Source organism: Nyctereutes procyonoides, unplaced genomic scaffold (genome assembly GCF_905146905.1).
Source record: "Nyctereutes procyonoides isolate TBG_1078 unplaced genomic scaffold, NYPRO_anot_genome, whole genome shotgun sequence".
Taxonomy (NCBI): domain Eukaryota; kingdom Metazoa; phylum Chordata; class Mammalia; order Carnivora; family Canidae; genus Nyctereutes; species Nyctereutes procyonoides.
The window spans coordinates 36153180-36171694 of record NW_026575043.1 but is presented as its reverse complement, the minus strand read 5'-3'; the positions used below and the strand labels follow the sequence as shown (position 1 = coordinate 36171694).

At 43.9% G+C, this 18515-nt stretch overlaps 1 protein-coding gene across 1 annotated transcript in view; it reads left to right on the top strand.

The window, feature by feature from the left end:
• The first annotated feature begins 9984 nt into the window (after positions 1 to 9984).
• MAPK1 (mitogen-activated protein kinase 1) overlaps positions 9985 to 18515 on the top strand; it is a 117536-nt gene continuing 109005 nt past the window's right edge. The window contains exon 1 of the mRNA XM_055322726.1: positions 9985 to 10324. Within this exon, the coding sequence (XP_055178701.1) occupies positions 10206 to 10324 (119 nt within the window). The 5' untranslated portion in view covers positions 9985 to 10205. The remainder of the gene's footprint in view (positions 10325 to 18515) is intronic.

Genomic DNA, 18515 nt, shown 5'->3' with positions numbered 1-18515 from the left:
TTCTTGATGATGATTAGACGTGGTGGGCACATAACCCTATTTGTTGGTGAGGCATGAGCAGAAGCCTGATGAGTTGCGGTTTCTAAGAAGGAGAATTCTAGAAGTTCTAGAGTTCCAAGAAGGAGACTCCCAAAAACACAATCCCTTTTCTGCCTTTGAATAGTGGGGCACCACGTGCAGTCTGGAGATGCTACAGCCATCTCCCCATTTGCCCAAGGATGATGTCAACGCACAGAATAGGGTAGAGACTAGAAAGGGGCAGAGAGGAGGCAAGAACCTTACCTGTGGGATTCCTGTTAGATGAGACAGTCTTTACTGTTTAGACCAATTTGGTTTGACAGGGCCAGGGCTCGGGTGAGGCAACTGAGGCACTGGGGATGCAGTATTTAAGGAGGTGCCCTCCCACGGCTGCTGCTGCTGTGCTTCCCTGACCCTGGAGCCATCACCTCCTTAAATATTGCACCTTGGGTGCCTGGCAAACTTCATCCTCATCCTGACTCCGTTGGATTCAAAGTTTTCTGAACCTACACCTGAAAGTTTCTATCTGGCAAGCAGAGGATTCAGAAGTTTAAGGGATGAATAGATAAGAGACCCCGGAAAAGGACATGAAAAATAGCTGCTCTGTTTGGGCCACTGTGGTGTTATATAATAATGGTGCCAGTGGCCAGCCCAGCCTTCAGCCTAATATTAAAGAAATTGTCCTCCAAGCTTCCAGGAGTAGCCACCTTATTTTTTTTTAAGATTTTATTTATTTATTTATCAGAGAGAGAGAGAGAGAGGCAGAGGCACAGGCAGAGGGAGAAGCAGGCACCATGCAGGGAGCCCGACGTGCAGCTCGATCCCGGGTCTCCAGGATCACACCCTGGGCCAGAGGTGGTGCTAAACCGCTGAGCCACCGGGGCTGCCCTTATGTTGCTATTTTTTGGGGTACAATTTGGTTTTACAATATCTTTTTATTTTGTTTGTTTTTAAGTACGCTCCACATGGAGCCCAAGGCAGGGTTTAAACTCATGATGCTGAAATCAAGAGTCAGATGCTTAACGGAGAGAATCACTAAGGTGCCAAATGCCTTTTTATACTATATGTATCTCTTTAGCACTCTTTTTATCTGTAACAACAGTACATATTCAGAGTTTGTCTTTTGATCTGATCTGAAATTTTCCTGTTTTTATATAGAAACTTTAGCTATTTATATTTTTCATATTTATTTACATTTGCCTTATTTATTATACATTGCCTAACTTCCATAATCTAATATTCTGGTATTTTGATGTTTTGGGTTTCGTTTACTCTTCATTCTGTGCTGAAACTCTGTCTTCGGTAATTAAAAAAAAAGTTTTATTTATTTATTTCTTTAAAGATTTATTTATTTATGATAGACAGAGAGAGAGAGAGGCAGAGACACAGGAGGAGGGAGAAGCAGGCTCCATGATGGGAGTCCGACGTGGGACTCAATCCTGGGACTCCAGGATTGCGCCCTGGGCCAAAGGCAGGTGCTAAACTGCTGAGCCACCCAGGGATCCCCTTAATTATATTTTAAACTCAACTATAATTAACATATAGTGTTATATTAGTTTCAGATATACAATATAATGATTCAACAACTCTTTACATTTCTCAGTCAAGATAAGTGTAGTTAATGCCCTTCATGTATTTCACCCATCCCCCACCCACCACTCCTCTGGTGATCACCAGTTTTGTTTTCTTTTTTTATTATTGTATTTATTTATTCATGAGAGACACGCACGGGGAGAGGCAGAGACATGGGCAGAGGGAGAAGCAGGCTCCATGCAGGGAGCCCGATGTGGGACTCGATCCCAGGACCTCAGGATCAGCCCTGAGCCAAAGGCAGATGCTCAACCACTGAGCCACGCAGGCCTCCCTGGTGAAAACCAGTTTGTTCTCTGAATTTAAGAGTCTGGTTTTTGGGGGGCACCTGGATGGCTTAGTTGGTTAAGCATCTGACTTAGGTTCGGGTCATGATCTCAGGGTCCTGAGATGGAGCCCTGCATCTGGCTTCCCGCTCAGTGGGGAATCTGTTTCTCACGCTCTCCCTCTGCTCCTCTTCCGATGCTCATGCTCTCTTTCCCTCAAATAAATAAATAAAATCTTTATATATAAAAAAAGAATTTGGCTTTTCATCTCTTTTTCTCTTTGTTTATTTGTTTTCATTCTTAAATTCCACATATGAATGAAATCATATGGTATTTGTCTTTCTCTGTCTGACTCATTTCACTTAGCATTATACCCTCTAGGTCCATCCATGTTGTTGCAAATGACAGGATTTCGTTTTTTTTAAAGATTTTATTTATTTGTTTGTTTATTTATTTATTTATTTATGAGAGACACACACACACACACAGAGGCAGAGACACAGGCAGAGGGAGAAGCAGGCCCCATGCAGGGAGCCTGATGTGGGACTCGACCCCAGGTCTCCAGGGTCACAACCTGTGCTGAAGGTGGCGCTAAACCACTGAGCCACCCAGGCTGCTTGATTTCATTCTTTTTTATGGCTGAAGTGATATTCCATTGTATATATACCACCTCTGTGTCCATTCATTTATGGAAGGACACTTGGATTCCATCTCTTGCTATTGTAAATAGTGCTGCAATAAACATAAGTGTATATGTATATTTTCAAATTAGTGTTTTCATTTTCTTTGGGTAAATACTCTAGTGGAATTATTGGCTCATATAATTCTCTTTTTAATTTTCAAAAAATTTTTGTTAAAGATTTTATTTATTCATAGAGAGAGAGAGAGAGAGAGAGGCAGAGACACAGGCAGAGAGAAAAGCAGGCTCCATGCAGGGTGCCTGACGTGGGCCTCAATCCCAGAACTCCAGGATCACACCCTGGGCTGCAAGCAGCGCTAAACCACTGCGCCACGGGGGCTGCCCCTCTTTTTAATTTTTTTAAAAAGATTTTATTTTTAAGTAAATCTACACCCAACATGGGGCTTGAACCTACAACCCCAAGATCAAGAGTTGCATGCTGTACCAACTGAGCCCAACAGGTGCCCCTCTTTGAAGTTTTTGAGGAACCTCTATACTGTTTTCCACCAAAACTGCACCATTTGCTCTCCCATCAGCAGTGCACGAAGTTTCCTTTTTCTGTACATCCTTGCCAACACTTGTTATTTCTTGTGTTTCTTATTTTAGTCATTCTGACAGGTGTGAGGTAATTATCTCATTGTAGTTTGATTTGTATTTCCCAGATGATGAGTGATGTTGAACATATATATTCATGTTGGCCATCTGTATGTCTTCTTTGGAAAAATGTCTATTCAGGTCCTCTATTTTTAAATCAGATTATTAAATATTTTGGTGTTGAGTTGTAGAAGTTCTTTTTATTTTTTTTATTCTTTATTTTATTTTTTATTTTTTTAGAAGTTCTTTTTATATTTTGAATATAACCCCTTATCAGATATATCATTTGTAAATATCTTCTCCCATTCAGTGGGTTGCCGTTTTTATTGTTTATGGTTTCCTTTGCTGTCTAAAAGCTTTTTATTTTGATGTAGTCCCAATAGTTTAATTTTGCTTTTCTTTCCCTTGATGTTTTTTATGATTCCTTGCTATTTCTTTTCCATTTACAATGTGACAATGTCTGATACACTTTTTGGTATAAGGTGCTTGATTTTTGCTGCATGAATTGCATTTTCCCTTTTATCTCTTAATAATTTATAAGACACATAAAATTTCTTAGTAAAAAATACATAGAATTATACTATTTTCAAAATAACTTTTCATTGTATGTAAAACAAAGACATAACGCCTTGATCTTTCTACCCTCTTTCTTCCTTTCTGGTTTTTGTTGCATTAATCTGAAGTTTAAAATCCAATTTTTTAAAAAATCCTCTTACTCAGTTTTTTCTTTTGCAGTTTGTTTGTTACCATAGCAACAGAAAATATTTCAACTTATCAGTATCAAACAGTCTCTACTAAGTGGTGTTTTTATTCAGTTATCTCTCTATCTTTAGCTAGTTTCAAGGCTTATTGCCAGTTCTTTCCCCTCATTTCATCATTCATGAGTTTCTGATTCATGTCTCAGTGGCTTATTATAAAATTCTGAGCAATTTTTGCAGAAAAGGGAGCTTGGGTAGTGTATTAGTCAGAAACTCTTGTGGTTTCAAGTGACAGAAACCTACCTCAAACTGACTTCAATAAAAAAAAAAAAGGAGAGAATATATTGGCTCATAAACCTGTGAAGCCCAGATTCAGTTGAATATGGCCTCAAAATGTGTCATCAGGAAATTCTCTCCATTTCTGGACTCTGCCCTCCAGATCTTGCCTTCATTCTCAGAGGGCATTTCTCACATCATGGCATGTTTTGGCCCAACTCGTAGTCACTGCCCTAGAACCCCAGCAGCAAGGGAGCACTCTTTTTCCAATTCTTTTTGTAAAAGTCTAAGCCAAGTGTCATTGGCCTGGATCAGGTCACACATCCATCCTCTGAACCAATGTCTGTGGCTCTAACTGGGGAGCCCTGGGTCACACGCTTACACTTGATTTGGGGGGTGGGGCCAGCCTTCAAACCACGTTAAGAGTATAGAGGGGACAGTTCATCAAAGCTAAATTGGGTTGTTGGTTCCAGAAGAAGGAGTTCACGCTGGGCAGGCAAAAATAACAGGCATCCATTGTTTTCTAAGATTCTACAGATCTGTGAACTGTCACCACCCTAGAGAGACAACATGGAAGACATCCAGGTGGTCAGCTGCCCATCTAAGCAGGGTTTTGTGTTTAGACGATGATTTCATATAGTCTCACAGTGTTCCAGAACCTCGTTCTCAGCCTTGTGCTTCCAAATATTTGTTGCTGTCAGTGTAGCTAGATGGTTGTTCCCTCTGGGCCTGGCTCATGCTAACCTGACTCAGCAGAGATTGATGTGTATCTAATTCCTATCTTAGAATAAATAGTAATTGCCAAAGGACCTGAACAGAGCTATCCTCTGGTTAGTGAACTTTCTCTGTTGAAAACCACAAGTGAAGCCAAACTCTAATCATAAGGTTACTTAGCACCCACGGAAGCAGGCAAGAGTAGTTCTCTGGAGAAAATTAGCGGTCAGGTGCATCATGCCCTGCTAGCTTGGTGGCTTTAAGATGTCCACAAATGCTGGAAGACTGAAGAGAGAACACGTTACAGGATGAGAGATAGGTGTGTGGTAAGAATGAAAGACAGGAGAGAACTGAAAATAGTCCAATCTGGCCAAAACATGGAAGGTAAGGAGGGCAGGTTAAGCAGAGCTGGGGTGAAGGGATGGTTTGGCAAAGACCTCACTCTGAGTACAATGGGGAGCCACTGATTTGCTTTCAGAAGGAAAGAGATATGGTCAAATTTGTTATGGAAAGATTGACCTGGGTGTAAAGAGAAGCAACTGGAGATGGGCAACACGGAAAGCAGAAGGACTTAGGTTTCCGTGGTGCTGTAGGTGAGAGAGTCGATGCAGCAAGCTTTAAGTAGCAGAATGGCAATGGGGATGAAGTAGGTATGTCTAAAACAGTGCTTTTCAAAAGTGTGTGACTCTTGAAGTTAACTAGACTTATGGTAATCATCTCACACTATTTATACATATTGAATTATTATGTTGTATGCCTGAAACTAATGTAATGTTGTATGTCAGTTATACCTCAATAAAAAATAAATAGTGCTTTTCAAAGTTAAATATGTACACAAACCACCTGGGGATCTTGTCAAAATGCAGATCCTGATTCAGTAGGTCTGGGGTAGGGCCTGAGATGCCACATTCCTAACAAACACCCACATAGTGCTGATGCTGCTGGTCTGGACACCACATTTTGAGTAGCAAGGATTTCAGAAATATTATTTTATTATGATTTTATTTTTAGAGATTTTATTTTATTTTTTAAAAAGATGTTATTTATTCATTCGTTAAAGACATAGAAAGAGAGAGGCAGAGACATAGGCAGAGGGAGAAGCAGGCTCCATGGAGGAAGCCCCATGTGGGACTCGATCCCGCTACTTTGGGATCACACCCTGAGCCAACGGCAGACGCCCAACCACTGAGCCATGCAGGCGTCCCTAGAGATTTTAAAGTAACCTCTATATCCAATGTGGGGCCTGAACTTACAACTCTGAGATCAAGAGTCCCATGCTCCACCAACTGAACTGGCCTCAGAATTTTCAGAAATATTCAGTTTATAGGAGTTTGTGATTGGTTAGATGAGGGAAGAGTTGGCAAGGAGGGAAAATGAGTTGTTAAGGATCATATTCAAATTTCCAGCTCGAGTATCTGGGTGGTGATGCTACCCAGACACGAGATGAGGAACAGGTTTGGGTGGGGTAGATAATAATAAAAGATAACTTTTATTGAGTACTTGCTATGTGCCAGGCTCTTCATATATGTTGTCTTACTCATTCTGCACAAAAAACTTATGAGATAGGTACTATTGTGATCTTCATTTTTTTTCTTAAAGATTTTATTTATTTATTCATGAGAGACACACAGCGAGAGAGGCAGAGACACAGGCAGAGGGAGAAGCAGGCTCCATGCAGGGAGCCTGAGGTGGGACTCCATCCCAGGTCGCCAGAATCACAACCTGGGCCAAAGGTGGCGCTAAACCACTGAGCCACCCAGGCAGCCCCTGTGATCTTCATTTTAAGAGTGAGGAAACTGAAGTCAAGGTCATACAGGTAGCAAGTGAAACAGCCAAGCTTGAAACCCTCTGGCACTCTGAGTGCAGGACTCCTGCAGCTAACCAAAGGCAGATTGGATATGTGGAGTTGAAGCACCTGTGGAGAGGTCATGTAAAGCTGGTGAAGGTCGACAAGCTGGACTGGAGGTCAGGAATGGGATTCTGAGCAACGGCTGAAGACCTGAGGGGAATTCGGGACTGGAGAGAATGAAATCATCCAAAGAAGTTACAACCTACCACCTAAGAGTGCTGTCAGTCAGTCTTGTTCCATTTTCTTTCTTTTTTTTTTTTTTTTAAGATTTTATTTATGTATTCATTAGAGCCACAGAAAGAGAGAGAGAGAGGCAGAAGGAGAAGCAGGCTCCATGCAGGGAGCCCGATGTAGGACTCGATCCCCGGACTCCAGGATCACGCCCTGGGCTGAAGGCAGGAGCTGAACTGCTGAGCCACCCAGGGATCTCCCATTTTCCTTTTGCATTTGATTATTACAAAGGAAGAATCTGAAAAGGCCAAGTTATTTTTTTTAATAAATATATTTTTCTTTTTAGATATTATGTTTGTTCTTTATCCCTGAAATCTAAGAAATTTTCCAGATTATATATCGAAGTTGGTGTCTGCTTATTTTTCTGGATCCCAGTGAATTTACTCAAATTTCTACCTGCACTTCAGATCTTTTCAGACCTAAAGACAATTTTATTATAATTTATTATTGCCTCAAATTGATTTATTCTTCTTTTAAGGGATGCCTACAGCTTGAATCTTCATGATGTTCTCCTGCTTGTTTTTTCTCAAAGAATTCCACCACTTTGAACATATCTTTTTAAGATTTTATTTATTTATTCGTGAGAGACACAGAGGCAGAGACATAGGCAGAGGGTGAAGCAGACTTCCTGGGGGCAGCTGGATGTGCGACTCCATCCCAGGACCCCGGAATCATGACCTCAGCCACTCAGCACTGAGCCACCCAGGCGTCCCCACTTTGAAATTTTTTTTTTACTATTTTATTTATTCACAAGAGACAGTCAGAGAGAGAGGCAGAGACATAGGCAGAGGGTGAAGCAGGATCCATGCAGGAAGTCTGATGTGGGACTCGATCCCAGGATTCTGGGATCATGCCCTGGGCCAAAGTCAGACACTCAACCGCTGAGCCACCCAGACGTTTGTTCTGCTGCTTTGAATATTTCTTATGTTTATCTTCTATATTACTGATTTGCTCTTCTGCATTGTCAAACCTGCTTTTTACTACATTAACTATTGAATTTTACTTTGGCTATTGTAATTTTAATTTCACAGTACTCTCCATTTATCTTGGCCTGTTCTTCAAAAGATGATTTTCTTATAATCAAGAATTAAAATTAGGGATCCCTGGGAGGCTCAGCGGTTGAGCTTCTGCCTTCAGGCCAGGGCATGATCCTGGAATCCAGGGATCGAATCCTGCATCAGGCTCCCTGCGTGGAGCCTGCTTCTCTCTTGCCTGTCTCTGCCTCTCTCTCTGTGTCTCTCATGAATAAATAAATAAAATCTTAAAGAATAAAAATTAGGTGTCCTCTAAAACTGGATTCTGCTTGGTGGACTAAATATATTTCAAAGGAGAATTTTTTGCCTCTAGAACTTTTTTTTTTAAAGATTTTATTTATTTATTTATTCATGAGAGACAGAGAATGAAAGAGAGAGAGAGAGGCAGAGACACAGGCAGAGGGAGAAGCGGGCTCCATGCAGGGAGCCCGATGTGGGACTTGATCCTGGGTCTCCAGGATCACACCCAGGGCTAAAGGCGGTGCTAAACCACTAAGCCACTGGGGCTGCCCTTGCCTCTAGAACTTTGTCTTATTTCCCATGCCACGTATTTCTTTTTTCCTAGCAGGTTTTTTTTTTTTTAATTTTTAAAGATTGTATTTATTTATTCACGAGAGACCCAATGAGAGAGGCAGAGACATAGGCAGAGGGAGGAGAAGCAGGCTCTGTGCGGAGAGCCCGATGCAGGACTCAATCTCTGGTCTCCAGGATCACACCCTGAGCCAAAGGCAGCGGCTCCACCACTGAACCACCCAGGCGTCCTGCTAGCAGGTTTTTAAATATTTGCTTATTCACCTCTGAGATTGACTAACTGAACTTTGCTGACGTCTAGAAGTCCAGAGTTGAGGGCTTTCAAGATCACAGTGTTGGAGAACTGGGATGCAGGATCTTGCATCCTTATTTCCCCTCCAAAGATGGCCTGGGAAATGCTCAGAAGCAGTGGCTGTTACCACTCCTGTCTCATTTGTCTTAGCTATTCCTGGTATTCACCTGCTTTAGGATTCTGATTTTAATTTTTCAACTTCTGGTGTTTGTGAGTACTTCAGGGCCTCAGTGTGTTTGTCTCATTTTCTCTAGATCTTAATGTTTTGGTTTTGGTGTTTCCATCTTTGCATTTGTTTTTTATGTCCTATGATTGTCTACCTGTACCGACGTGGGTCTCAGTCTCTGACTCTGTCTTTCTCCACTAACCCCAACCCCTCAGTCAGCTTTGTATTTCTTCCTGGCACTTAAGATTTTATTCATTTATTCATGAGAGACACAGAGAGAGAGGCAGAGACACAGGCAGAAGGAGAAGCAGGCTCCTTGCAGGGAGCCCGGTGCGGGACTCGATCCCAGGACCCCGGGGTCACGCCCTGGGCCAGGGGCAGACGCTCAACCACCAAGCCACCCCGGGGTCCCACAACTTGAGTATTCTTTACCTCTCTTCCTTCCTGTCTCATCTACCCACCGGGTTATCTCCTCACTCTAGAATGTGGATGCCCAGGAACAATGCAGGTGCTCACCAAACACTGGTTGAAGGAAGGTGTCTGATTAGCGGATCCTGAGCCTCTCGCTGGAGTCTCGACCTTTGTGTTTCACACTTTCTCAGTATGCAAATATCTTCCGTGGTCTCGGTCATGCCTTTCATTTTCTGGCCCCGTCTGGAGGCCTCAGTGTGTGCGTGGGCCACGGGGTCGCGCGGAGCGTCGGCATGCCGCACGCGCGGCCCCAGGTCGTGCCCCAGCCCAGTCAGCGCCCCGCTGCGGGGCTCGCCTCCCCCCGAAAGTTTCTCAGGCCCGCGGCCACGGTCCCCGTCCCGACGCCACGCCCTCCTTCTGTGTCTCGGAGCCCCCTCCCGCGCCAACACCCCCGCGGGCGCACGTGACCAGGCAGGGCAGTGACTCCGCCGCCGCCGCCGCCGCAGTGCCCCGCCCCGCCCTGCCGCTTCCGCCGGCCCGCGCAGCCCCGCCCCCAGGCGGCGGGGAACCAATCCGCGCGCACGCTCCTTGGCCCCGCCCCGGCGCCCTCCTCGGCGCGCGCCCCTCCCGCCGCCCGCCGGCCCGCCCGTCAGTCAGGCAGGCAGGCAGTCGGTCCGAGCGGCCGTAGTCTCTCCCGCGGTCCTGAGCGCTGCCCTCCTTGCTCCTTTCCGGTCAGCGTCGGCAGCTGCACCCGCAGCGGCGCAGTCCCCCCGGGAGGCGCGGCGTGGGCCGAGCGGCGGCCGCGGAGCGTCGAGCCTTTCGCGGCGGCGGCGGCGGCGGCGGCCCGGCAGCCAACATGGCGGCGGCGGCGGCGGCGGGCGCGGGCCCGGAGATGGTCCGCGGGCAGGTGTTCGACGTGGGGCCGCGCTACACCAACCTCTCCTACATCGGCGAGGGCGCCTACGGCATGGTGTGGTGAGTGTCGGCGCCTGTCCGCAGGCCGCGCCACGCCCGCCCACCCGCCGCCCGGGGACGCGGCGGACGCAGCCGCGGCCTCGTCTGCGTCCCGGCCTCCCGCGCCGCCGCGCCCCCAGCCCGTGGCTTTCGCGCGGAGTGGGCGCCGGGGGCCTCGGGCGGGGCCCGGGGGCCGCTGGAGGTTTGGGTGTTGCTCACTGCGCTTCGCGGGCCGGCCTCCGCTCGCCGAGGGGAGGGGCTCGGGGGGCGGAGGCCAGTGTCCGGGGACCCGGGGATCCGGGCGCGGCGCGGGTTTTAGAGCCGGGACCCCCGGGAGGGGAACGGAAGTGGTCCTCGGGCCCCCGCCCCCATGATGCTAGCATCGTGGCCTTCCTCTTGACATCCGACTGTAGAGCCAGGAATTCCATCGGATGCTCGTCGGTGGTGGTGTTGGTCGCGGTCTTGTGTGCAGAACCTGAAATAATCTTCTCTCCTCCCCGGTATTCCGCGAACGGCTTTCATTAAATATTTTCGGTCGTGCTAACGGTGCCCCGCGCAGGCTGTCCGTAAAAAGCATCAGTGGCACCACTGTGGGTTGTGAAATATTTTAATCTTGAAGTTTTAAAATGGATTTTAATACCCACACTGTATGCGTTTCAAGAAGGATAAGTCTGCACCGCTCTCTTGATTGATTTATTAGTCATTTGGAGTTGGGCTTAATTTCACTTTTTTCTTTACCCTGAGTGAACTCTCTTGGCGTAAATGTATTCACACGTTTTAGCAGAATAGTTGTGGACTTGTCCTGTTAATGATGTTTTAGTGGTCAGTATATGTGTAGCCTTAATGGAATTCTTGCAGGACTACGTGCAGCCTCCCTTATCTTGATCATATCCCTCAAAAACGTTCTTGGTTCTTTTTATTAGAATTAGCTGTATTATTTTGTGCTGATGAGGACTTACGGAAGCATGGGCTCCCTTACACCTCTTTCTTGTGTGTCTTGAGTTGAATGAAGGAAGCAAACATATTTACGGAACACTTGGTGGCAGGTACTGTACTAGGTATATTATCTCATTTTATATGAACAGCCGCCTTCGAGGTGGTGATATCCCTCTTTCAGGGGAGAAAATATTTCGAGGTGGAGCAAATTCTTCAAGTCCTATGTCTAGAAGAGACAGACTTGAGATGGTAGACTGAGATCCTCTCTCATTTGCTGGAGCTCTTTCAGTTATATTTTGTCTTTAAATAGTGTTATTAATAGCTTTAGAGTTGGGTATATTTTACTGTTGTAAGCAAATCTGTTTTAAAAATGTATTCAAATTTAAGTGATTGTGATTTTAGAAATGCCATAAAGGGCCTGTTTTAACAAGTATTTTAGACTAATTAAATTTTAAAAAGTAATTGAATCTTGACTATTTTCATTCTCTTGAGGAGCAAAATGCTTCACATATACAACTGTGAAAATTAACGTGAACTCAGGTTTAGGAGCCAAAAGAAGAATTAAACTAGGTCAGGTCTAAAAGAAATAAGGCCCTAGAAAGTACTGCCCACAGCATCACTTCTCTGTCATAACATCTGATTGCTATGGCAACTACTGGTAAGTAGGCATGTGTCATGAGAGGTTCAGAATTGTTCATCATGTCCCATGGCTCTTTTTGAAAATTTAGCATCTAATATATGGACTGAAAAAACTTTAGGTTTAGGATACTATTTTTTTTTTATTTTTAAATTTTTCATTTTTTTTTAGGTTTAGGTTAATTGAAAGTTTTTTTTTTCCCCCCGATGAGATTATTACTAGTTTGAAGATAAGTAAGATAGGGTAACTATTTCTATCATTGCTGTGGACATATTTGACCTTCCAAGTCTTTATCAGGGAAGATGCCAAGTACTTTTACAGTAATCTTCCTTTCCTAAAATCCAAATACAAGTACAACTGGAATTAAAATCCTTGGTCCAAATTACAGTTTTTAATCCTTATCTTAGTAAGAATGTAATTTATGTTGCACATCATTAGCATTTAATAAGTGTTGATTAAGAATGCTGGGTTTATGGAGGGCTTCTTGAGTGAAATGTTAATATTTATTTATTTTAAAAAATATTTATTTATTCATGAGAGACACAGACATAGAGGCAGAGACACAGGCAGAGGGAGAAGCAGGCTTCCCTGCAGGAGCCCGATGCGGGACTTGATCCTGGGACCCGGGGGTCACACCCTGAGCCATGGCAGGTGCCCAACCTCTGAACCACCCAGGCTTCCCGAAATGTTAATATTTAAATAGTGATATTTAGGAGTGGGTATAATTTTGATGGGTAATAGGCACAAGTGAGTTTGAGCTGTGGAATCTGATCCTGGAAAAGTAGTTAAGTAGCAAACTGTAGAGGACTCCTAAAGCAAAAATGAGCATTGTTGTATATTAGTGCAAGGAAGAAACATCAGTGATTTTGAAAAAAAAAGAAGTCCTCTGGTCAATTCTGAGATTTTTGAGGGGTAGATCAGCACTGGTGGAAATGATAGAGAAAAAAACTGTGATGAGGGGAATCAATTAACCTATTGTAATTGTCTAGAGGTGAAGTGATAATAGTGGCATTGGAAAGTAACAGATGGAAGTGTTGAGAGACCTTGTTAAGATGGAATCGTGGGTGCTTAGGTGGTTCAGTCGGTTAAATGTCCAGTTTTTGATTTCAGCTCACGCCTTGATCTCAGTGTCATGAGTTCAAGTTATGCATTGGGCTCTGCACACACACAGGCACACACAAAGAATTCGTGCAGTTCCCGGATGGCACAGTCAGTGGAACATGTGACTCTTTATCTCAGGGTTGTACGTTTGAGCCCCATGTTGGGTGTAGAGATTACTTAAAAATCAAATCTTTAGGGCAGCCCTGGTGGCTCAGCAGTTAAGCACCGCCTTCAGCCCAGGGTGTGATCCTGGAGACCCAGGATCGAGTCCCACGTCAGGCTCCCTGCGTGGAGCCTGCTTCTGCCTCTGCCTGTGTCTCTGTCTCTCTCTCTCTCTCATGAATAAATAAATAAAATCTTAAAAATCAAATATTAAAAAAAATAATCCATATGGGCTTTTATCAGAAGAATGGTAGACTGAATTATGGCACGTATGGGAAGAAGCAAAGGATGATAAGATCTTAAAGGACAAGAGTCTTAATGAGGTGGGATTTGGATTTAAGAGGGATTTCTGAGACAAGGATTTTTTAGTTTGGGTATGGTCAATTGTTAATTGTTATGTCAATTGTTAATTCCAAGGCTTCTAGTTTGGAAGTCTGGGAGGATGGTGTTGCTGTTATCAGAGAAGAAATACTGTAGACAAAGCAAGTTTATTAGGGATACATAGTGAGTTGAGACTTAGTAAGTTGTGATGACTATAGACTGTTTAGGCAACATCTAGAAGGCATCTTGAAATATAGAAAAGGGAAATAGAATCGAGATGAAAATTAATGTAAGTGGTCTTTCATGGATGAGATTCTTATCTGAGATCTGAGGTGACTGTTTAGGTGAAATTGCAAACAGATGTGTATATTCATCTTTTTAGTAAATAGTTCACACATCCAGTAGATTTTCAAAGAGGTCCATTGTCCCAGAAAGATTAAGATCCACTGAGGTAGAATAGGAATACCACAGAGGTAACCCTGACAAATATTTCTTTTAAGTCTTATTTTTTTGAGAAAGGAGGAGAGAGCGCTCGCTCTCTCTGTCTGAGAGCATTCAGTGGGGAGGGGCAGAGGGAGATGGAGTCTTAAGTAGACTCCTTGCTGAGCATGAGCCTGACTCAAGATTTGATCTCACGACCCCAAGATCATGACCTGAGCTGAAACCAAGTATTGGATGCTTAACCGACTGTGCTACTCAGGTGCCCCCTTGATAAATATTTTTTAAGAGGTAGGCAGAGGAATGGGATCCTTTTTTTTTTTAATTTTTATTTATTTATGATAGTCACAGAGAGAGAGGGAGAGAGGCACAGACATTGGCAGAGGGAGAAGCTGGCTCCATGCACCAGGAGCCCGACGTGGGATTCGATCCTGGGTCTCCAGGATCACGCCCTGGGCCAAAGGCAGGCGCTAAACCGCTGCGCCACCGAGGGATCCCGAGGAATGGGATCCTAAAGACTGGTCAGATGTATAAGAATTAGAAAAAAAAATGAATGAGAGGAGAAACGGAAGTTGTTTACGCTTGATCATTTATTTTTTTTTTATTTTTTATTTATTTATTTATTTTTATTTTATTTTATTTTTTTTTTGCTTGATCATTTATTAATTAAGATAGGTAGGGCAGCTCTGGTGGCGCAGCGGTTTAGCGCCGCCTGCAGCCCGGGGTGTGATCCTGGAGACCCGGGATTGAGTCCCACATTGGGTTCCCTGTATGGGGCCTGCTTCTCTCTCTGCCTCTCTCTCTGTCTCTATGAATAAATAAATAAAATCTTAAAAAAAAAATATAGGTATCTATTTGAATAGGTTGAGTTCTGAAACAGTTTTTGGAGTGATTGAGAGGTCATGGGGTCATCTCCATAGAGATAGAGATAGAGATACCTTGAGAATGGATAAGATTGGGGGGCGGGGATGTAAGAACTGAGCCACAGGAATGTCTGATTTTAGGTGTCAACAGAGAGGGCAAGCTACAGAAGAGGACAGAGAAAGTGTGGCTAGAGAGCCCAGACAATGAGGAGTGTGGCTAGAGAGACCAGACAATGAGGAGTGTGCATCATCAAAGGAACCAAAAAGACTATAGTCATCAGGGATTGGTATTGAATACTATAGAGGACTAACAGTGCAACTTGAAGAGAGACAAAATTTCAGTGTGATCACCTTCTCTATGGTACAATATTCTGTTTTATTGAGGCATGTTGATTATGGCAGACTAGTAGCACTACCATTTAGTTAACACTTTGCTTTATGTACATCAGTTAATCTTCAACCACATTGCAAACATGATTACTTTGTATGAAAGTGAGGAAACTTGGGACAGAGAGTTTAGTTAATTTGCCCAAAGACACATGACTAGGAAATGATAGTGCATCCCATTCTGTCCGGTTCCTAAATGATACTCAACCAAAGATGAAAGTTGAGAAAGTATATGCTTTCAAGAAATACATGTCTGCTTTTACTTGTATTAAATTTTAGCCTTGTAATTTTTTATTTTTTAAAGATTTTTTTCATTTATTTTAGAGAGAGAGAGAGAGTGTGTGCTTGAACACGAGTGGGAAGGGGCAGAGGGAGAGGGAGGGAGAATCCCAAGCTGACTCAGTGCTAAGCCTGGATCCCCATGTGGGATTTAGCCTCAGGATCCTGACATCATGACATGAGTTGAAACCAAGAGTCAGATGCTCAACTGTCTGCACCACCCAGGTGCTCTACTTTGTAGCCATTCATTCATTCATTCATTCATTCTGTTAAAAAGATTTTACTTATTTATTAGAGAGAGCGCAAGCACAGAGTGAGGGGCAGAGGGAGAAGCATACTGCCCGCTGAGCAAGGATTCTGATGCAGGCTTGATCCTCAGACTCTGGGATCATGACCTGAGCTGAAGACAGTTAACCAACTGAGCCACCTAGGTGGCCTATTTATTTATTTACTTATTTATTTATGATTTTATTTATTTATTCATGAGAGATACAGAGAGAGGGAGGCAGAGACATAGGCAGATAGGAGGGAGAAGCAGGCTCCATGCAGGGAGCCCAATGTGGGACTCGATCCCGGGACTACAGGATCACGTCCTGAACCAAAGGCAGATCTTCAACTGCTGAGCCACCCAGGCGTTCCTATTTATTTATTTTTAAACATTTTATTTATTAGAGAAAGAGCACAAGCTGGGGGGGCGGGGGGCAGAGGGAGAGGGAGAAGCAGACTCCCTGCTGAGCAGAGAGCCTGACACAGGGGTCCAGAATCCTGGATCCTCGATCCCAGGATCCTGGGATCCTGACTTCAGCCAAGGGCAGACACTTAGCCAACAGTCACCCAGGTGTCTGAAATATATATGGATTTCTTTTTGTTTTTATTTTTAGTTTTTTCATTGTTAACATTGATTGGGGAATGTTATAGGCCTTCCATGTGTATATCGTGGAGGCAGGTATGCTAAACAACCTACGGTGCATGGTACAGTCTGCACTGGAGAATCGTCCTGTCAAGATGCTTAGTAGTGCACCCCTCCATCCCACCCCTGAGAAACATTGGGGTGGGATGTTGAAGTCCTGTGCTCCTCTAAGGCTCATCTTCTCCATAAACTTACCCTTATTCCTGTTGGCTGTAGCACTCCCTCCTTCCTGAAACTGTTGGGTATTCATACCAACTGTTTGAAAGACGAGACCAGCAGTGGTATATATCACCTGTAGAAGCTCAAGACCTATAAGTATATCTGAATTCAGATTCTTAGTTTTGCTTAACTGTAAACTTCTATTTTTATTTATTTATTTTTAAAATTTTTAAAAAAGATTTTATATACTTATTCATGAGAGATACAGAGAGAGGCAGAAACCATAAGTAGAGGGAGAAGCAGGCTCAGTGCACAAAGCCCGATGTGGGACTTGATCCTCGGACTCTGGGATCACGCCCTGAGCCAAAGGCAGATGCTCAACCACTGAGCCACCCAGGTGTCCCTATTTTTAAAGATTTTATTTATTTATCCATGAGAGACACAGAGAGATGCAAAAACACAGGCAGAAGGAGAAGTAGGCTTCCCACAACAAGCCCAATGCAGAACTCGATCCCAGAACCCCAGGATCATGACCTGAGCCAAAGGCAGAGAGACGCAACCATTGAGCCACCCAGGTGCCCAACTGTTAACCTTTTTTTTTTTTTTAAAGCTTTATTTATTCATGAGAGAGAGAGAGAGAGAGAGAGAGAGAGAGAGAGAGGCAGAGACACAGGCAGAGGGAGAAGCAGGCTCCATGCAGGGACCCCGACGTGGGACTAGATCCCGGGCCTCCAGGATCACGCCCTGGGCTGAAGGTGGCACTAAACCACTGAGCCACCTGGGCTGCCCGAACTGTTAACTTTTATTTATTTTTTTTTAATTTTTTTTTAATATTTTATTTTTGATAGTCACAGAGAGAGAGAGAGAGGAGAGAGAGAAGAGAGAGAGAGGCAGAGACATAGGCAGAGGGAGAAGCAGGCTCCATGCACCGGGAGCCCGACGTGGGATTCGATCCCGGGTCTCCAGGATCGCGCTCTGGGCCAAAGGCAGGCGCCAAACCGCTGCGCCACCCAGGGATCCCCGAACTGTTAACTTTTAATAAGGGAGTCTCTGGTATGCTTTTGGGAGCTCAAAGATCTGAGTACACTGGTTTACGTGAGGTAGTGAAAACTCAGTGTTTCTGAATAGTTTTGAGTACTTAATGAAATTACTTTTAATATTAATAACATTTCTATTAATGTGTGGGATTCTAGTGATTAGCTGTAAGTGATAAGCCATTTCCATGAATTTAATTTGTATGTTTTCACCTCTCAAGTATTTATGAAAAGTTTTTTATGAAAAGCATCTGAGTTTTCTCAGGAACCGTATATAATTTATTCTATACCTTGCTCACGTTAAGGTATCTACTCATTAAAAAAGAACTGATTCCCCAACAAACTTCCAGAGCTATTTCACCCTGAATCCACTCCACTCCATTCCACTCCACCCACCCACCTAACCCTGAGGTGCTGTTTCTCCGCTTTTGTTTCTCTTTGACTACTTGGGGCTACCTCACATTGGAAAGCAGGCAGGATAGATACTCTCCAAGGTCCTTTTCAGATTTGCAGTTTTAGGACACTTTCTGTGTTCTGAATCCATGGCCCATAGGAGCTGGGAAGTAGGGTGTAGGGGTATGCCACAATCAATTAACTGACATTAGCTGCAAGCCTACCTTATTTTAGGTACTGTGGTTTCAAGTTCATTTGCATTCTCATCTTTAAATTGATTTTTTTTTCCACTTTACAGATAAGGAAACCAGGTCTCATGTAATTTGTCCAAGGTTCACACCCAGTAAATATACAGCAGAACTGAGATTTATCTAGATCCGCAAACCTGTATTATTACTTGATTGGCTTTGCTCTGTATACCAAGCTACCTGGAAACATGCTTCCTGCAGCTTGAGTTCTTGAATACATTGGCACTAAAATATAAAATGATAATTGTCATAGATGACTTGGGGCTATAGGAAGGTAGAAGAGGGAAAAGCTTGATACCTGGAAAGAATGAGAAAGGTAGGGTCAGACTTACTTTCAGGAGGGT